Here is a 19,744-nt window from a genome sequence, read left to right on the forward strand (position 1 = left end):
GATGGGGACCGGGTACATAGGCCAGGAATTTGTACTAGATGAGCTGGGACTGAAGGCCCAAAGAACAAGGTCGTAATTCGTAAATGTGATCCAAGAACTTGGAATTAATTAGGCCTCATTTCGATAGCCCAAATCCGGCACATCCATGCGTGTTGGTCTAGAATTTGAGCTTTCATGATTGCAGTTTTACTATTTTAATTTCTTGTTCATTTCAAAAATAAACTTCTTGTTGAGGATAATCCATTATTTAGTATTAGAAATGTAGCAATTTTTAGTATTTACTCCCTACGTTTCACAATGTAAGACTTTCTAGCATTACCTATATTCATATAAATGTTAATGAATCTAGACACATATATATGTTTAGATTTATTAATATCTATACGAATATGGGCAGTGTTAGAAAGTTTAACATTATGAAACGGAGGAAGTAGAGATTAATTTTAGTAATATAAGGCGTAACTATCTCTAACGCAAAAGTAAAAAAAAAAATATTATTATCACATCTAATCATCCTAATAAATACAATACATGCATATAATAAAATTAGAGATATTAAGAATGAAGGTTAAAAGAATTAAAAGAAAGGGAAGATGCTAATTAATTGTATATATGCATGTGTGTCTTAGGCCACAACCAATAGGAGTTTTATTCCCATTAAATAGGATGCCATGTCAGTATTTTCAATGATGTGTAGAAATTAATGAAGTGGAAGATAAAATAAGCCACATCTAGATGAATTCATGCATATGCATATGTTGTCTCTAGGGTTAATTGGATCCATACCAATGCAAATATATTGATTCAAATAAATATTACTATAATTCTTTTATGAGTATCCATACCATTCAAAATCACATAAATCAGAACCATACTATCACCGTCACTTTTTTCATCTTCTCCCTCATCTGCACGTGGGACCTACCCGTCAAATTCATCTTCTTCCTTTCACGAGCAGCCGCAACCAGATCTCGGGGCCTTGCCGTACGTCGCCGTCCTCTCGAGCGCACGGCTGGGGAGGATGAGCGGCCCATCTTCGCCGAGTGCGAGCAGTCCTTCCGCTGCAGAGGAGCGGGCCGCGCGCGGTGGCGGCGCTGTTAGGCACGCAACCGTCGTGGCAAGGGCGGCGTCACCGAGCACACGGTGAGCATGCGGCCAGCGCGGCGAGGGCGGCGTTGCGGATCAGGAGCGGAGGACGAGGGCGCATTTAGCGGCATCGCCGAGCACGCGCGCGACCGGCGCGCGGCGAGGGCAACACCATGGAGGACAAGAAGTGCGGGGACGGATCATGAGGACGCAACCGAGCATGCAACTGGGGCGGAGCAACGAGCATGCATGCTGCTCGGAGGTTCTGGCGTCGTGCTGATGGGCGAGCACGGCGTCGTCATTGCTGGCTCGGCCAACACTCCTGCTTCATTCCCGGCAGCTCGTTGACACCCCCACCGCTCGCACTACTACCGCTGCCATCTCAATGCAAGAAGATGGGAAGAGAGAAAGAAGAATACGAAGAAGGAAGGAGATGGATGGAAAACTTAACGACAATGGCACGGTCCCTATTTTGTAAAATTTCAGTGATACGGTTACGATAGATGAATTGTAATGATATTTATCTGACTCAGCATATTTGATTCAATTAATGCTTGTTTCTAATATAGTTTGTCTTACATATAATACTTACTTGAAACAACAAAAATGAGAACAATAGATTATATGAGTTATTTTAATCATCAATTAAATGTGTAAATGAATGTGTTGTTTCTTATGTCGGCATCACTGAAAACATAAAAATAATATCTCCCTCTCACTGGCAATAATTAACCTTATATATTAGTATGAAACATAGTAATATATACTACATAATGCCAACAACATGAACGAGGCGTGCACACACACAACGCATGTGCATCTTCTTCTCGCCGAATCTCAATGCATATCGAGCGCATGTGCAAAGCGTACAGGTCAAACCCACGGATCCAATGCATAGATGACGGTGCATCCGCGCCAGCAAACGCAGCGTTGCCGTCCACGTGGCATACCTCGCTCCCTGCATGCCGCACACGTACGTGTGCCCGTGCGACACCTGCATTCGAAAACGCAGGTGTATTCTCCTCGTATGCGGCCGGCAAATTCTCAAAAGCTGTCACATCAAATATTTAATACCTACCTAAAATATTAAATATAAAAATAACCAATTAAACAGATTGTTTATAAGTTGCGAGGCGAATTTTTAAGCCTAATTACGCTATAATTTAACAATTTAATGCTACAGTAAATATTTATTAATGATGATTAATTAGGTTTAATAAATTCGTCTCCTAATTTTCTAGCAAAATCTGTAATTTATTTTATTATTAGACTACGTTTAATACTTTAAATGTGTGTCTGTATATTTGATGTGATAATCAAACTTAAAAATTTTCCCCAACTAAATAAGGCCTAAGCTTGCAAGAGACTGTGCGAGCACCTAACATGGTTGCTTATAGTTATTGCTCATTAATCCCTTCGTTTCATATTATATGTCGTTTAACACTTTTGTTAAACTTTGTTTAGTTTGAAAAAAAAAATATAGGAAAATTTAGCGATATGCCGATATCTAAATTATCAAATTAGTTTCAATCTAGCATTGAGTATATTTTAATAATATATTTATTTTATACTAAAAGTACTATTATATTTTTTTATAAACTTGATTAAACTTTAAAAAGAGAAAAGTACGAAATGGAGGGTTTATTATCCTGCTCTATATCTATTGCTTTAGCTGAGTACACCTGTCCGTTTTCTACATAGTACATGTAGTACTACTATTAAATTGGATAAAGTACTAAAAGTAAGGATATTCAAATTTGAGTAAGAATAAATATTTAAATTTTACAAGACTACATACATCTTAATTTCACAAAACAGCTGATTTAATACAATATATAACAAAATATAGTTTTTTTACTAAATTTGTTCCGAACCTGTAGATTTAAGGTGAAGTCAAAAACTAATGGGTAAAAAAGTTAACAGAAAACTACATATTTTAAAGTTTAGATGCAAACACTAATGTGGAGTTACACTAGCTGCAGTTTTGAGTTAAATTTAGGGGTGAAAACGGAGCAGATTCGGAGCAAGTGCGGATAGTGTACGGATGCGAATACAGATGAGGATTGTTTCGGATATCAAAAATGGTGCGGAATCGGTTAAAAACAGATTAAATTTGTCGGATGTTATGTGTGTATGAAATCAATAGTTACATGTGTATGAAATAACTGACCCGGCCATAACTTATGTTACATGTGTTGATAATTTTAGATTATCCGGCAAACGGCCTATCAGATTTTAGAGATACCATATCATATCCTCATCTGCATCGACATCATACTATCCACATTTGCATCCATATCCGTCAGATTTCTAAAATCTCATACCATATCCTCGTTTCGAATGGATTTGGAGTGGATCTACCCGATCCATTCTCACCCCTAGTTCAATTAGTGTTAAATCTATAATTCTGCAATACTATATATTAAACATGTGCTTTTATGATAATTTTGATGTTAAATTTTTATGATATAATTGCCAATTAAATCTATAGTTTTACATTAGTTTGGTCAAAATATTAGTACTTTGTGGAATTTATTAATATACTACATTATCAAAATATATAATGAATATAACCGTACAACCCTCCTGTTACGACCGGGTCAGTCATTTCCGGAAAAGCTAGTTGGCGTGCGCGCCCCGCCAACGAGCATTTTCGGCCCACGCGGCCCGCGCTCTCTGTCTCCTTTTCTTCGCTGGGTAGTTTCTCTCTTTTTTTTTTCTTTCTCGCTGGTACCCTTTTTTCGCTGTTTCTTTCTCTTTTTTTTTTTCTTTTTCGCTGTTTCTACCGTACCGTACGTAACGTAATTAGTTTAGATTAGTCTTTTTTTACTAGTGATTAGTTTACTAGTATTTTTTTAAATCTTAATTTTAAAATTTTAAAATTTGGACTTGAAATTTTTAAAATCTCGAGTTGAAAATTTTCTAATCTCGAGTTGAAAGTTTTCAAATATTTCAAATCTGGACTTGAAAGTTTTTAAATATCGAGTTGAAAATTTCAAATCTCAAGTTCAAAGTTTTCAATTTTTTCAAATCTTGACTTGAAAGTTTTCGAATCTAAGTTGAAAGTTTTTGAATCTCAAGTTGAAAGTTTTCAATTTTTTTAAATCTGGACATGAAAGTTTTTGAATCTCAAGTTGAAAGTTTTCAAATCTGAGTTGAAAGTTTTCGAATCTGAGTTGAAAGTTTTCAAATCCGAGTGGAAAGTTTTCAAAATTTGACTTTTAAATTTAAATCTTAAATCAAAAGTTTTCAAAACTGACTTAAAAATTTTTAATCTGTTGGTACAACAATCTCCCAAAAAAGAAAAAAAATCTTGAGAATCTTCTCTAATTACTCGTTATTAGTAGTTAAATGGATGTTAACTAATAGTACTATAGATAATTAGGGAGGTGAGGTGCTCGCTGCTGGCGCGCACGCGCCAGCTAGCAGCCCCCAGTCATTTCATACACCGTATAAGCAAAATTAAGGACCATTGGTAGCTCATTCGGAACGGATTAACATCAACTCCACAAAATCCCCTAAAATTCTTTTGTTCCTAATAATCCTCCTACTTAACTGTGATGCTACCTCATGCTTCTGTAACTTAATTAGGATGGATCCTGCCATATGCATCTGCAAGAAGGAACGTAGTAGTACAATACAGTCTACATAAACATTAACAAAAGCATAATATATATGTTGCTTAATCAGATGCAAATGCGTTTGCTTTCTTCAGGTGAAGACGTGAAAGATAATACAGTATAGTAGCATTAAGCCCCTTGATCCGCAACTGGCGGGGTCAACTCACCATTTGCACCCCTAATCACACACACTTTGCATCGCTTAATATGTAAATTAACTTTGCACATCTGTTCATGCATGCAGTGCTACTCTTCTCTCTCCAGCTGCTTGATTCTGCCATTTTCTTTATTTTATTTCTGCTCAAAAGTCATCACATGAAACTTGCTACAAAAACCTGTCTGCTTAATTACTTCTTATGCACAGGAGCTGACAAGTAGTAGTAGCTTTGCAAGAGGTTTATTAATTGCAGTATACTAGTACTGATTACTGAACACTAATTGACATTTGACACTTCATCAGCTAATGCATTCAGGCACAGGCAGCATTAGGCTGCTAGCTCTAGGCAAATGCATTGGATGATTATATAGATGGATCATGAGATCATGATGTTATCTGATGAGATGATCCAGGCAACACCTGCTGCTTCGCATTAGGTTGTTGCTCACTTGCTTTCTTTTTTCTAATCTACAGACGATTACACCAAGTATCATGGCAAGAACAGAAGAGGAAGGGACTGAAACTCTGAAACTCTGAACTTCTCAGGTTTCAGACACCGGGAGAAATAACAGAGGCCACTTCTTCTGCAAAATCAACTCCTGCAAAAGGAAAAAAAAAGGTGTATAATTTAGGCTCATTAGATCTGTTGAGGTTGATTGATTATGCAACTGTGCAAATGTGCAAGCAACCAGTCATAAACCTAACCTAAAACTTGCATGGATGGATAGGATTGAAACAAAAAAAATCAACTGGTATTAGTCAAAATGGAAGACAATGCGTAGCATTAGCAAGGACTCTGATCAAGTAGAGGTTAGGATATCATTGTCAAACATTGACACGCAAGTACCATGATCTCATAGAGTAAGGACTATGTAGTTACAAAATGTAGAGACTTTTAAATTCTTTTTTCTATTTTTTGGGCGAGAAAGGTACATAATTTTCTGCCCAAATGCAGGACCAAGCTAAGACTAATCGACATGTCCTTTTCATTTGTAAATCACAGAAGCAACAGACTTAATTTCTTTTTTGTATATATACGTGGATTGATAACGGAGCTGACAAATCTGTCGCGTGAAAGCAAACAAAACTTAATTCAAGCATTTATTTTTCCAAATTTGAAAATAAATTCGAGGCTTTGACGCCTTGGTTCACTTAGTGAATTTGTGATTGCAGATTTGAATAGTACTCCACTAATTGCCGGTTTTCATGCTCTCGTAATTGCAAAATTTATGGCTTAATTAAAATGGCATGCATCATTCCATCATGAATAGTTCATGAACATGATCAAGAAGCAGTAATAAATCTTTAAATCTCTGAATATTTCTGAATATTACCTTTGATGAGCAGAGCAGCAGCAATGGAGATCAATCGTTGAAGAGGATGGCGTCGGCGATGTCCATGAGCGGGGCGAGGCAATCCGGCGAGAACTTGCGCGCGAACATGTAGTCGTGGGTGGTGTTCTTCTTGGGGCGGCGGAGGTCGGCGACGAGCTCCGCCGACACCTCCGCCGCCGTGTACGTGTGCGGGTGGCCGTGCACGCTGCCGGCCCAGTTGACGTGCGTCAGCGTGTACCGCGCGACGCCGGCGGGGTCGGCCATGTCGAGCAGCGTCGGGAAGTAGTGCTCCTCCGGGTAGCACGCGTTCTGGTCCAGGCACGGCTGCCGGAACTTGTCCCAGAGGCGGCGCTCGCCGACAACGAGCGCGGCGTGGCGCCGCGCGAGTGTGAAGAACTGGGAGCCCACGCGGAACCGGTCGAACGGGACCTCGGGAAGCATGGCGCCCTCGCCGCGCGCCGCGTACCGCGACGCCATCTGCGGCTCGCCGTCGAGCACCTCGATGTAGCTCGGGAGGCGGCGTTGGCGGCGCGCCGCCGCGGCCGCCGCGGCGGGGGGCGGGAACAGCGTCGCGTGGAGGTGGCGGAAGGAGTGGACGGGGACGCAGTGCTGCGACAGCAGCGCGAAGTAGGCGTTCGCGGCGTCGTCCACCAGCGCGGCGGCGAGCAGGCGGCGCGCCGCGGCGATCAGCGTCGCGTCGGCGCGCTTCGTCGGCCCCGCCGCCACGAACCGCCCCTTGAACGACCTCGTCGGCGGCATCATCAGCCGCGCCGCCGGGTCGGCGTGCACGTACACGTTCAGCCTCTCGCCATGCCCCTCGAAGAACCTCTCCCACAGCGGCGCGAACGTGAGCTCCGAGTTGGTGAGGAACAAGAACGCCACCTTAGGCTCCGCCACCGCCATCGCCGCCGCCCCCTCGCCGCCGTCCAGCGTGGCTCGCCGGAACAGCGCGAGATCACCATCCTCCCCACCTCCACCCACCCCATCACCCACCACAGGCGGCGACGGCGTCGCCGTCGCCGGCGGCGACGAGGAGCGCGGGGCAAGAACCACCAGCCCGGTCAGCGACGCAAACAAGAGGACAGTAAGCACCAACGGCGACGACGACATCGCCAATTCCGGCGAAAGGACCACCGATCTTGCTCTCCGCGGATCGAATCGCCGGAATCCGGGGTCAGATCATGCTCCCGGCGGCCGGAATCGATCGGGGAATGGAAGCGAGGAGGCGAGGAGTGAGGTGAGGTGAGCTCGCGGCTCTCGCTTTCGCTCTCTTTTCCTCTTCCACTCTCGAGCTTATATAAAAGGAAAAATCACAGGGCTCGTGTCCATGACACGTGGGGCCCACGGTTGAGTGGGGCCCGGTGGCAGTGGGGTGGAGGGGTGGTGGACGGTCGTGGGTGGGAGTGGTAAGGGTATGGATGGATTTGCGCCGTCGGATGCGGGGTGTACGTGGCAGGGGAAGGTGGTGGACACGTGGCGAGTATATCGCTTTGTCTACTCTGCTGGCTTTCGGTTGTGTTCGGTGCATAGGGCTGGGGGGAACCGGCACGCTAAATCATGCGGTGAATTAACGTATGTTTAATTAAAGATTAGCTTAATAAAATTTGGAAATTGATTACTATGATTTTAAAAAGCAATTGTCCTATAAAATATTACCAATTAACAGGTTGAGAAAGTGTGAGAAAGAACACATACATGAGCTTTGTACATAGATCACCTCAATTTCTGTTAACATGTTTTAACACTGATGACTTATTTGATCTTTGATGTGTAACTTATGCCAATATTTTTCTACTATGATATAACAAAATTGAAAAATTATAATGATGTAAAAATATTTATAAAGAAAAATCTACCCATATGATTTTCTTTTATTATATTAAAGAGCTATTGATGGTGAAAGTTTTAAAGTTTGACCGACTATAGTCAACAATATCATACATTTAAACAAATGAAGAAGTTAAAAACTATCATTTGTATGATAGAAGAATTCGATAAATAAAATAGAGAAAACATGATGTGATACATTATTTTTATTTTCCTTCAAAAGGGTTCTAAACATGTTACTTTCTCGTAGCGTCCATCCAAGCACTCAAGGTGCCTTCCTCACAGGGATTTTATTCTGGAATTAATTAATTTGCCCACATGAAATTGCTGACGTTTCCAAATAAGCTTTGAAGTCTAAGCTAAGGAAAACCAAAATTCACAGTTCTATTTTCTTATAAATGATGCATTAAGCAGCTCCAGGAAGAAAATCATTCTGAAGTCTGAACTGAAAAAATCAGGACGTTAACCTGAACGACCACCATTTCCAATCACAAAAACACTTTCCAGTGATGAAATTTTCTGAAGCAACCATCATACAGAAAAGGAAGTTAAATAAGTTACCGTCAAGGAACTAAAACACATACGAGTTGTTCTTCAAATTCACAATCCTAAGTTGTCCAAAAACCAAAACCAAACTAATCAGGGCTGACTTAGCGGCTCCAAACTCCAAAGTCGTCCAAATTGTGTAGAGCTTGACTGGCATGAACAATACCTTCAGAGTGGCTCAAATCTTAATCAGGAAGAGGAATTGGCCTTACGGGTAAGGCGAACACAATCTGGATAAACCAGCTCACAAACCGAGAGCGTTTCGACCTCCTCACGACGAATTTCAGAAACATCGACGACATTGTTGTGGTCTTCTCTGCAGAGATATTCAATGGCGACCTCATACCCATCAAGATACTGAAACCCTTCCAAGGGTGACAGCATCGATATACAAGGAAGGGCGAAGAGCGGCTTGGGGTCGACCTTCATCGCCCTGATCATGGCGGAATTTCTGAGAATGTGCAGTGACAGCTCCAATTGGTCTTTCATGCCGATGAATCCACTAATGTGTACAAGCCTGAGATGGGCGTGAGGCTGCGGTGGAAGACTCCGTAGCTCGCCATGAGCTTCTTCGCGATACCGTTGATGGTGAAGGGGCATCCACATCTAGAAAAAAAATGATAAATGAGAAACGTCCAGGGGTCTTCCGGATAGCTCCACAAGGTTGTGGGCGTCTCACCCCTTCTAATTATTTGATTTTAGGTCATTCCCTAATATTCGCGTCTTTTTAGAAAAATGATAAATATCAGCATAAAAAATGATAAATATCAGCATCTTTTTTGTATTAGGTCATTTTCCTAATATTCGCGTATTTTTAGAAAAAAGATAAATATCAGCATCGTGGGAAACATGGTGGTGTTATTATAGGTATATCTACATGAATATAGAGAACAGAAAGCATATAGGCAAGGCAGGCCATTTAACTCAGGCCAGCACTACTGATTTGGTGGTTTAATTGTATATATAGGATGGGGCTTTTTTTCAGACTAGCTAGAATATTAACGATTAGCTCATTTCTCACTGTAATTGCAAGTTACATGCATGCCACTCTAGATCTATACAAAAGTAAAAAAGTGTTGCATAATAAGAGAGTTAAAAGCTCTATCAGAACTATATTATTTTGTTGCTCAGAAGAATGTTCATAGTATGGACTTTAGTCCAAAACAGGATTAGGTTGTGTGGTTGTGTTTCAGTTGAAACTGAAGTCAGAGTCAAGCAAGTAAAGGAAATGTCCAAGCAGATATAATCTAACATAATATAAAAGCAGTTCTGCTAGAAACAGAAAATAGTGTTCAATAAACAATATAAAGTGAGTGACCATCTGTACCCACATAATGAAAAAAATCTCATGTAAAAGCCACTAAGACAGTATTCAGTTTGAAGAAGATTGATCGGTTTACATAAGTGAATTGCGTAATCCAAATCTCCAAAAGACAGACTTACATGTAATTCAAACTTTTGCAGTAAAGGAGCAGCTTCCAGTAGGCAGGCAAAGTCAAGAAGATCAATCTTCTTTTCCGTCACAGGGTGTCTCAATTGCAACCTCAAATGCTTTAGATACATAAATTTGATATGATTTTCTGGCAAAATAGCCCTCTGATACGCACAAGAAGAGAAGAGACATAACACAATCAATCTCACATAGGGAATGATGGGCAAGAATATTTGAATGCAGAAGAACTGAGTTCATGACCAAACCTCGAGTTCTGAACATTGCAAACTCAGCGTCTCGAGATGGAGCAGCGTGCTTGGAAGATTGGTGAAGATATATCCAAGAGAGGAACGAGCGTGTTGCAGCTTCATGCAGACATTCGTTAGCAGCAATGGCCCAGGAGGTGACAACGGTATCAGTGTGCCCTTGTACCCAAGTTTCGTCAGGCCAAGATTCAACTCTATCTCTTTAAGCAGATGGCAGCTCTCGACATGCAAATGTTTAAGCTGGTTCCAAAGGTGCGATGTCGACAATCTTGTGAGCTTCCCACAATCAACGATACCAAGAAACTCCAAGGCATTGCAGTTGGAGATCAAAATCTGCATGTTTTCATCAGTAATATTTGTGTGTTCTAACTTGAGCCTTTTAAGGTTCAGAAAGGCTTTGAAATCCACAGGCGGGTTCAGAGAAACAGCACTAAGCCTCATGGACAGCAAATATGAACTGTCCATAGCACCGAAAAACTTAAAAGGGAAATCATAGGGCCCCTCTCTAGGATACCGGGATTTGAAATCAAAAGTAAGATCTTTCGTTTTAGTAGCACTAACAAAGCTGAGCCATCTGTTTATGTGGTCTGCATGTTCATTATCCAACTTACCTTGGATTGCTATTTTCTGAACACTTAGACCACTGTGTTGCGCAAAGACTTGACTGACTCTCTCGATGAACATTTTCATCCTAAGCCGTGCATCATGTGAGGTCGAAGCTAATCTTGGTGACATTGAGTAGAAGGAGAATTCCAAGTTTACATGGGAACACCAGATTTTTTTCCAGTGGCTTGATAATATACTCGTCCTTGCCGCCTCTTTTATCGGCAGCCGGGATATGATACCAATCAATATATCCTGCAACGAGGAGAACAATGGTGTCAACTGTACATCATTGAGCAGACAGACAAACAAATCAGCATGTTGTTGATGAATGAATTATCAATTGATCATACCGTAGGTAGGTCATTGAAACGAATCACTGGTCTTTTCCTTTTGGTCGTAGTAGCATCATCCATGTCTTCTTCTTTTTTGGTTGTATTAGTTCCAATCCGTTTCAAGCTTCGTTTTGTCTTTCTCGTAGCCACCAAACTGCTGCCCACAGCAGCAACACCAACACGTTGACCTAGCTATTAACAAAATTAATGGCTTGAATCTTAGGAACTACTATGAGGCTTGTTCGCCGGAAACCAAATAACAGTCGGATGTAAGCAAGAAAAAGAAAGCGCATCTGATGCAGGGATCGATTGATTGCCCTGTTCTAGATCGATCGGGTACTGTCTCTGGAAGATGCAAATTCCCTGTACGGGCAAAAGAAGAAATTTTGAAGGGGTTGGGGGGGGGGGGGGGGGTGAATACCTGAGATTTGGTCGATCGGCAGGATTCGTACCCGCGGCAGAGGAAGATGCAGAGCACGGAAGCGGCGGCGCAGCCGTTTGGATGAAGAAGAAGATGATGATTTGTATATATATATATATATATATTAGAAGATGATGAGCACCGACTTGACCTCCAACTCTAATCCGAAACGAACACTGAACCGATAGTCAACTTTCAGAAAGAGGCAGGCATAGCGCCGCCGGCAACGGACAGCCGGATCCGGCGTGGCGTGGGGCTAGGTCGCCGGCCCGCCGCCTGGGGCTCGTCTGCTCAGGGATAGGGCAGTCATCACTCAATGATTCCCCCCCCCCCCCCCCCCCTCTTAGAGAGGGAGGGTGAAACCGTGGAGAAGTGAGGTTGGAGAGGAGGGGCTTACCAGATCTTGATGACTGTCGTCGCCCCTGCCCGCCGTCGCCGTCGCCAGCGCCTACTGCCGCCACCGCTTGAGTTGCGTCGTGTGCTGGTTGATTTTCAGGGCCGTGTGCCGATTTGCCTGATTTTCTTCTCGTTTCTTTTTTAATAGGCAGATGGCACTGCATAGCAATTAACGTGAGAAAAAAAATAAAGCATATAGCAATTTATTTGTTCAAATAATAGCCCTTAAAGAATAATACATACATTTTGTATGGTTAGTTAGAAGATAATAGTAAAAAAAATATAGAAGGATGTAGTATGGATGATCTGTTAAAGTAAAAAAAGATATAGAGAGAATTTTTTTTTTACCATTTAGTAGGTATATGAAAGATAAAATTTGGATGAGCTGTTGGGATGCTCTTATGCTACCTTGGATAGACTACTTTGACTTCTTGAAAGCAAAATAATCCTACCACGACTAGAGACTGGCATGATTCTAATTTTGTAAAATGTTAATGACACGGTTATAAATAGATGAATTATAATGATATTTTTTAAATAGTTAAATTACCTTTTTTTTGTTTTTTTAAGGTGATGAAATGATTATACTTGTGCAGGGGTATATTTGTTATTACTTTTGAACCATGGTCAAACTAGTGAGTCGGCGAATTCACCAGTTCAATAAGATTGATCTCATTGGATGGAATCAGCCAAAGAAAAAACAAAATTTTAAATTTTTAAATTTAATTTTAAGATTGATTTAAGATATTTTTAATGTAGTTTCTTTTTCAGCATTGGCTTTTAATTCACCAAGAACATATATATATATATATATATATATATATATATATATATATATATATATATATATATATATATATATAAACTATTCTACACCCCCTCCCTCCCAAGGTCCAAACCCACCTCCCACCTCAGTCAAAGGTCAGTCAAAGCACCCCCACGTCGGTCAAAGCCTGGTCAAACTGCCTACCAACTCCCCCACCACCCACCTCTTCTCAACTCTCGTCTTGCGAAACAGTGCAGTAACGCGACAGCCATCGTGCAGTAACGTTGTGTCAGTAACAACATTCAAATTTAGTTGAAATATAGTCATGACGGATTTACTTTTGATAAGCACTTTTTTCTAACATCATGGTGCAAACGGTTTAAAAAAATCATATATCACTTGAGAGATATTGTTATTCGAAGCTTGGGTTTTTTTTGGATCTTAACTCTCCACAAGTAGTAATACTAGATAGCATTACTACTCGTTACTACCATCTGTCATGCGTTACTATAATCTCATCGCGACGTTACTCAGTAAAGACCATAAGTTTTGTAGTACCAATGCGTCTTACTGCAATTTTTGAATGGTGTTACTGCATAAACATGTGGTAACGTGTACCTGCCATGTAGTAACACTTCCACTTTGTGCGGTAACAAGTATATTTAGCATGTGAGACTTTTAACCCATATTTTTCTTTTGATTTCTGGTTTACTACAATTTCACCACGATGTTACTACCAACGGTGCAGTAACGATCTATTTGTTTTACAGTAACAAAGTTTTTACTGCAGTTCTTGATAGTGTTACTGCATAAATATGCGGTAATGTGTAACTGTTAGGTGGTAACGTGTATCTGCCGTGCAGTAACACTTTTACTTTTGTGCAGTAACAAATATACGGTTAGTATTTGAGACTTTGTACCCATATATTTTTGTTTCAATTCCTGATTTACTGCAATTCACCACAATATTACTGCCAAAAGTGTAGTAACATTATATACATGCATGCAGTAACACTATATTAGAGGGAGAAGACCGGTTTTCTTAAGAAGAGGGAGGAAGAACGGTTTCTTGAGTAGAGGAGTATGTAGATGCATTTTGAAGTTCTATCCTCCACATGTAGTAACACTTTAGTATCATTGTGAAAATGGTTTTAGAAAATAATACATATCTTGTGAGATATTGCTTTTCAAATATTGGCATTTTGAACTTTAACACTCCATATGCAGTAGTTACTATGTAATTTGCAGTAACATGGGTATATACATGCAGGAACATAGTTTTACCAAATGCATAAAATTGTTCAAAACACTCCTACATCAATCAGACCTCACCCAAAGCCACCTACAGACTTTACCTATAGCCCACCTATTCGATCTTCATCTCATAAAAATGACGTAGTAAAACTACGATTATCGTGTAGTAACATAGCTACTTGGAAGTGGTAACATGCATCTATTATGTAGTAACACTCTTACTTTTGTACAGTAACAAGTATATGGTTAGTATGTGAGGCTTTAACCCATATATTTTTGTTTAGATTCCTGGTCTACTACAATTTTACTACGACGTTACTGCCAAAAGTGCAGTAATGTCCTATGTGTTCTACAGTAACGTGACGTGTTACTGTACTTTTACAACAATATCACTACATCCTTCTATATTTTTTTACTATTATTGTACATAATACAAACTATATTGAGCATTAAGCATTTTTCCTATGTTATTATACTTTTAAACTTTAGTACGGGAATTTCTATGAACTTTCTGAGATCCTGAAAGCAGAAACAGAAGACGGAAGAACCAAATTCAGTGAAGTTCGAGAAGAAAAAATTGGTCGCCCAATTCCGGAAAATAAACCAGTTGAGGATACAGACGCCAAAACTAAACCAAAGTTTCCAAAAGACATTTTAACCGGAGTAAGTTTGCAGCCTTAATCAGATTTAGATTCTGATTTATCCACCAATGCTTTGACTTGATTTATCGTATTGCAGGTATTCGGTGGTCCATCGTGAACTCATGATTGATTTCCACCCCCTTGCCTTGGATTGGAGTATATCAAACTAAATGGAGTTGCGCTGAGATAATCGTGCTCTTCATCCGTTCATTTTTGTAGATTGGGTCATGCTCAGAGCAACTTACTCTTTCCGTCCAAAAAAAAAAATCAACCTAGGAGGACAATGTATGTGGACACCCCTATGTCCACATACATGTGGACACCCCTATGTCCACATACATCAACTTAGGAGGAGTCATATTCTTTATGGGACGGAGGGAGTAGGTTCCTACTTCCTACCTTGAGAGTACCTTTTCGTATCTATGCTGTGTTAGGGAAGGTTTCGGAACCTGACGATGAATGCATGATTGGGCTATTGTCAGCATCATATTATGCACCCCTGTTGTCAGCAATCATGGCTGTAATACTGAAACAGAAGTACACCGTTCTAGCTTGAAATACAAAATACAAAAGTATAAGATATACAACCATGCCTGCCTAAGGTGCTTTAAGTGATATTTACAGAATCATCCAAAATTTTATACAAAAGTACTCCCTCTATTTTTTAATAGATGACGCCATTGACTTTTTCTCACATGTTTGACCACTTGTCTTATTCAAAAAATTTACGTAATTATAATTTCTTTTGTTATGAGTTGTTTTATCACTCATAGTACTTTAAGTGTGATTTATATCTTATACATTCGCATAAAATTTTTGAATAAGACGAATGGTTAAACATGTGTGAAAAAGTCAACGGCGTCATCTATTAAAAAACGGAGGTAGTATAAGATATAACCATGCCTGCCTGCCTTAAGGTACTTTAAGTGATATTTACAGAATCATCCAAAATTTTATACAAAAGTATAAGATATAACCATGCCTGCCTAAGGTACTTTAAGTGATAAAACGACTTAGAAAATAAATTAGAAATTATGTATTTTCTTAATGAAACGACGCCTAATAAAAAAGTTACCGACGACATCTATTTAAAAAATGGATAATTCTACCAGTGTTTGTTTAAGATTACAGTATTGACACTGCTCGGAGATGTCCATGAAGAAGGGGATTCAGGTCAAGTCCGGTGCTCATCATCATCTTCCTCCTCCAAACGTCTGCATCTGCCTCTGCCGCGGGTGCGAATCCTGCCGATCGACCACATCTCAGGTATTCACCCCTCCAATCCCTTCAAAATTTCTTCTTTTGCCCGTACAGGGAATTTGCATCTTCCAGAAACAGTACCCGATCGATCTAGAACAGGGCAATCAATCGATCCCTGCATCAGATTAGTAAGATTCCTAGTAAGATTCAAGCCATGAATTTTGTTACTAGCTAGGTGTTGGTGTTGCTGTTGCTGCTGTGGGCAGCAGTTTGGTTACTGGCAAAAGAAACCTCATATTTTTGGTGGCTACGAGAAAGACAAAACGAAGCTTGAAACGGATTGGAACTAATACAACCAAAAAAGAAGAAGACATGGATGATGCTACTACGACCAAAAGGAAAAGACCAGTGATTCGTTTCAATGACCTACCTACGGTATGATCAATTGATAATTCATTCATCAACAACATGCTGATTTGTTTGTCTGTCTGCTCAATGATGTACAGTTGACACCATTGTTCTCCTCGTTGCAAGATATATTGATTGGTATCATATCCCGGCTGCCGATAAAAGAGGCGGCAAGGACGAGTATATTATCAAGCCACTGGAAAAAAATTTGGTGTTCCCATGTAAACTTGGAATTCTCCTTCTACTCGATGTCGCCAAGATTAGCTTCGACCTCACATGATGCACGGCTTAGGATGAAAATGTTCATCGAGAGAGTCAGTTAAGTCTTTGCGCAACACAGTGGTCTAAGTGTTCAAAAAATAGCAATCCAAGGTAAGTTGGATAATGAACATGCAGACCACATAAACAGATGGCTCAGCTTTGTTAGTGCTACTAAAACAAAAGATCTTACTTTTGATTTCAAATCCCGGTATCCTAGAGAGGGGCCCTATGATTTCCCTTTTAAGTTTTTCGGTGCTATGGACAGTTCATATTTGCTGTCCATGAGGCTTAGTGCTATTTCTCTAAACCCGCCTGTGGATTTCAAAGCCTCCCACCTCAGTCAAAGGTCAGTCAAAACGCCCCCACATCGGTCAAACCCATGGGACTTCCTCCACAACCCACCTCTTCTCAGCACTCGTCATGCAGGAATTATGCAGTAACGTGACAGTCATTGTGCAGTAACACTATGTATTACTTGCAGTAACGACGTTAAAATATAGTTCAAATATAGTCATGACGGATCTAGTTTTGATAAGCACTTTTTTTACAACATTATGGTGAAAACGGTTTTTAAAAATAATGCATATCTTGTGAGATATTACTCTTCAAAAATTGACATTTTAAAGTTTATCCTCCACATGCAGTAACACTATAGCATTACTATTACTACCGCATCTTTCGTGTTACTACAAGAGTACAGTAACATAGTGTGTTACTATAATTGCTTAGTAAAGTTACTGCATGAACATAGTAACAACCAATAAGTTATCGATATTTTTTTCAAGGAGAAAAAGACATTGCATGAGAGGTTGTTTAAGCCCTACTACATACATATTTTCTTACTTGGAGCCTTCGAGAGATAATGGTGATTGTTTTGGAGTGCTTTGTGAAGAATTGGGGGAGCAACGATTCGGGAGAAGAGGGATGATTAGTCAGTCTACAACTTATTAACTCTTAATAGCAAGTCTACAACCCGTCTGCTGACTCCCCCCACCACCCACCTTTTCTTAGCTCTCGTCTCACAAGAGTGCAGTAACAAGACGTCCATTATATAGTAATATCATGTCTTACGTGTAGTAACAACGATCAAATATAGTCATGATGGATCTACTTTTGATATGCACTTTTTTTAATATCATGCTGCAAACGGTTTTAAAAATAGTACATCACATTAGAGATATTGCTCTTCAAAGATTAGTCTTTTGAAATTTAACTCTTCACAAGTAGTAATATTATAATATTACTTGTTACTACTTATGTGTTGTACGTTACTACAATCGCATCGCGATGTTACTATCAGTGTGCAGTAAACACTATAAGTTTTGCAGTAACTATGCGTCTTACTATAATCTTTGGATAGTGTTACTGCATAAGCATGTGGTACCATGTACCTGCCTTGCAGTAACACTTCCACTTTTGTGCAGTAATTCAGTTCTCGTTCCGTAAGAACAGCGTAGTAACATGACAGTCAACGTGTAGTAACATGATTGCTTTCCACAGTAACAACGTCAAAAATAGTCATTATGGATCTAGTTTCGTTAGACACTTTTTTATGAACATTATGGTGCAAACATATTAGAAAAACAAGATATTATCTGAGAGATGTTGCTCTCTAAAGATAGAGACTTACCTCTTTTTAGTTCTCGTCCCGTAGGAACGGTGCAGTAACACGACGGTCAATGTGTAGTAAAATGACTGATTTCCACAGTAACGATGTCAAAAAATAGTCATGATGGATTTAGTTTTTATAAACACTTTTTATGAACATTATGGTGCAAACGTCTTAGAAAAATAAAATTGAGTTAAAGGTTTTAGCTCTAGACAAGCATTAATACCGCTGTTACTGTTACACGTTCTCTGTTACTGCAATTTTCAGCATGATGTTACTGCCGAAAGTGTAGTAACAGACTATAAGTTTTGCAGTAACGTATCATGTTACTACACTTTTTCGATAACGTTACTGCTGGTGTGATTCCTACAGTAACATAATTTATTTGTTCTCACAAAATTTGAACAGACATACAAAACAAAAAACAAAGAATTATGATCTCTAATCACATAGTGTCATAGGGTGAATGGGTTAGGAAAGCTTCGCATGAACAATGAGATCATGTTTGAATTCACCAAATTATTTTTAATTTTTCTAGAAAAGAGAAGAAAAAAAGGTTTATTCCTGAAATAAATGAGAGAAGGGAGGAAGAGAAAAAAAAAGCGAAGAAAATCAGAGGAGGGAGATCGGGAGGGAGAAAAAAAAGGAGAGAGAAGGGAGGAAGAGAGAAAAAGCGAAGAAAATAAGAGGGAGATCGGGAGGGAGAAAAAAAGGCGAAGCCGGGAGGGGAGGGAGCGATGGAGGTGGAGGGGAGGGAGCGAAAAAAAATAAAAGGGGAGGGGGGAGGGAGCGATGGAGGTGGAGGGGAGGGAGCGAAAAAAAAGAAAAAGGGGAGGGGAGGAGCGCGCCGGGAGGAGGGGAGGGAGCGAAAAAAAAAGAAAAAGGGAGAGGAGGGGCGCGCCAGGAGGGAGAGGGGAGGATGGCGCGCGTAGGTGGTGCGGGACCGGGGGAGGGAGGGAGGGAGGGGGTACAGAATAGTTATTCTATAGGGGGTGTAAAATAGTCTTACCCTATATATATATATATATATATATATATATATATATATATATATATATATATATATATATATATATATATATATATATATATATATATATATATATATATATATATATATAAGTTTACCTTTAAATTCATTTTTATTCCCTAACGAGCCGTTTTGACTTCTTATAGAAAAAAAAGCAACCGATTGGACCTGCACTATCTAAAAGAAATAACTATGCCCGGCAATCAATCGGAAAGATCGATGAACCCTAGCAACGATGCATCGGCTCGCGAGGCTCCAGGCGACTAGACTTTAGTCTCTTGCGGAGATCGGCTAGGGCAGATTTTTTTAAAAAACAAATTGAACTTTTTAATCTTTAATTTCAAAAATAAGTTCTTTCAAAAATTATTTCTAATATCTAAACCTTCTGACCACACCAACCATATTAACGTGACAAAACAACATTGTCATGCTGATCTAGCTAACGTGACAATGTTATTTAACCACGCCGGTCTAGCGAGCTGACGTGGCAAGATAAAACTGCCATGCTTATATTGTGTGGTGTGTCAAACAACATTGTCATGCTGATCTAGC

General features: G+C 40.0%; 2 protein-coding genes across 5 annotated transcripts; both read right to left on the reverse strand.

Moving 5' to 3' along the window:
- Positions 1 to 5,088: 5,088 nt before the first annotated feature.
- LOC127778765 (glycosyltransferase BC10-like) lies at positions 5,089 to 7,458 on the reverse strand. The gene is made up of 2 exons (XM_052305384.1): positions 6,198 to 7,458; positions 5,089 to 5,462 (listed from the first exon to the last, which is right to left on the reverse strand). Exon 1 carries the CDS (start codon positions 7,305 to 7,307, stop codon positions 6,228 to 6,230), a length of 1,080 nt encoding a protein of 359 aa, XP_052161344.1. The 5' UTR covers positions 7,308 to 7,458; the 3' UTR covers positions 5,089 to 5,462; positions 6,198 to 6,227.
- A 929-nt stretch (positions 7,459 to 8,387) lies between these two features.
- LOC127779920 (F-box/FBD/LRR-repeat protein At1g13570-like) lies at positions 8,388 to 12,130 on the reverse strand. 4 transcript variants are annotated; one of them, XM_052306852.1, is made up of 6 exons: positions 12,025 to 12,130; positions 11,628 to 11,914; positions 11,225 to 11,398; positions 10,269 to 11,126; positions 10,014 to 10,166; positions 8,388 to 9,176 (listed from the first exon to the last, which is right to left on the reverse strand). In XM_052306852.1, exons 3-6 carry the CDS (start codon positions 11,285 to 11,287, stop codon positions 8,760 to 8,762), a joined length of 1,491 nt encoding a protein of 496 aa, XP_052162812.1. In that variant the 5' UTR covers positions 11,288 to 11,398; positions 11,628 to 11,914; positions 12,025 to 12,130; the 3' UTR covers positions 8,388 to 8,759. The 4 variants fall into 4 exon arrangements, with proteins under 4 accessions (XP_052162812.1, XP_052162814.1, XP_052162813.1 ...); XM_052306854.1 differs by lacking the exon at positions 11,628 to 11,914 and having other exon boundaries at positions 12,025 to 12,124; XM_052306853.1 differs by lacking the exon at positions 12,025 to 12,130 and having other exon boundaries at positions 11,225 to 11,394; positions 11,628 to 11,970.
- Positions 12,131 to 19,744: the final 7,614 nt, after the last annotated feature.

The sequence above is a fragment of the Oryza glaberrima genome, chromosome 7 (assembly GCF_000147395.1).
Source record: "Oryza glaberrima chromosome 7, OglaRS2, whole genome shotgun sequence".
Lineage (NCBI taxonomy): Eukaryota > Viridiplantae > Streptophyta > Magnoliopsida > Poales > Poaceae > Oryza > Oryza glaberrima.

Bases quoted from the DNA above. Each gene is read 5' to 3' on its own strand.
- LOC127779920 (XM_052306852.1), bottom strand. From the start codon at position 11,287: ATGGATGATGCTACTACGACCAAAAGGAAAAGACCAGTGATTCGTTTC. The intron at 11,127-11,224 runs GTATGATCAATT...TCCTCGTTGCAG, and splicing joins GTTTCAATGACCTACCTACG to GATATATTGATTGGTATCAT. The intron at 10,167-10,268 runs GTTTGGTCATGA...TGTGCGTATCAG, and splicing joins TGCAATGTTCAGAACTCGAG to AGGGCTATTTTGCCAGAAAA.
- LOC127778765 (XM_052305384.1), bottom strand. From the start codon at position 7,307: ATGTCGTCGTCGCCGTTGGTGCTTACTGTCCTCTTGTTTGCGTCGCTG.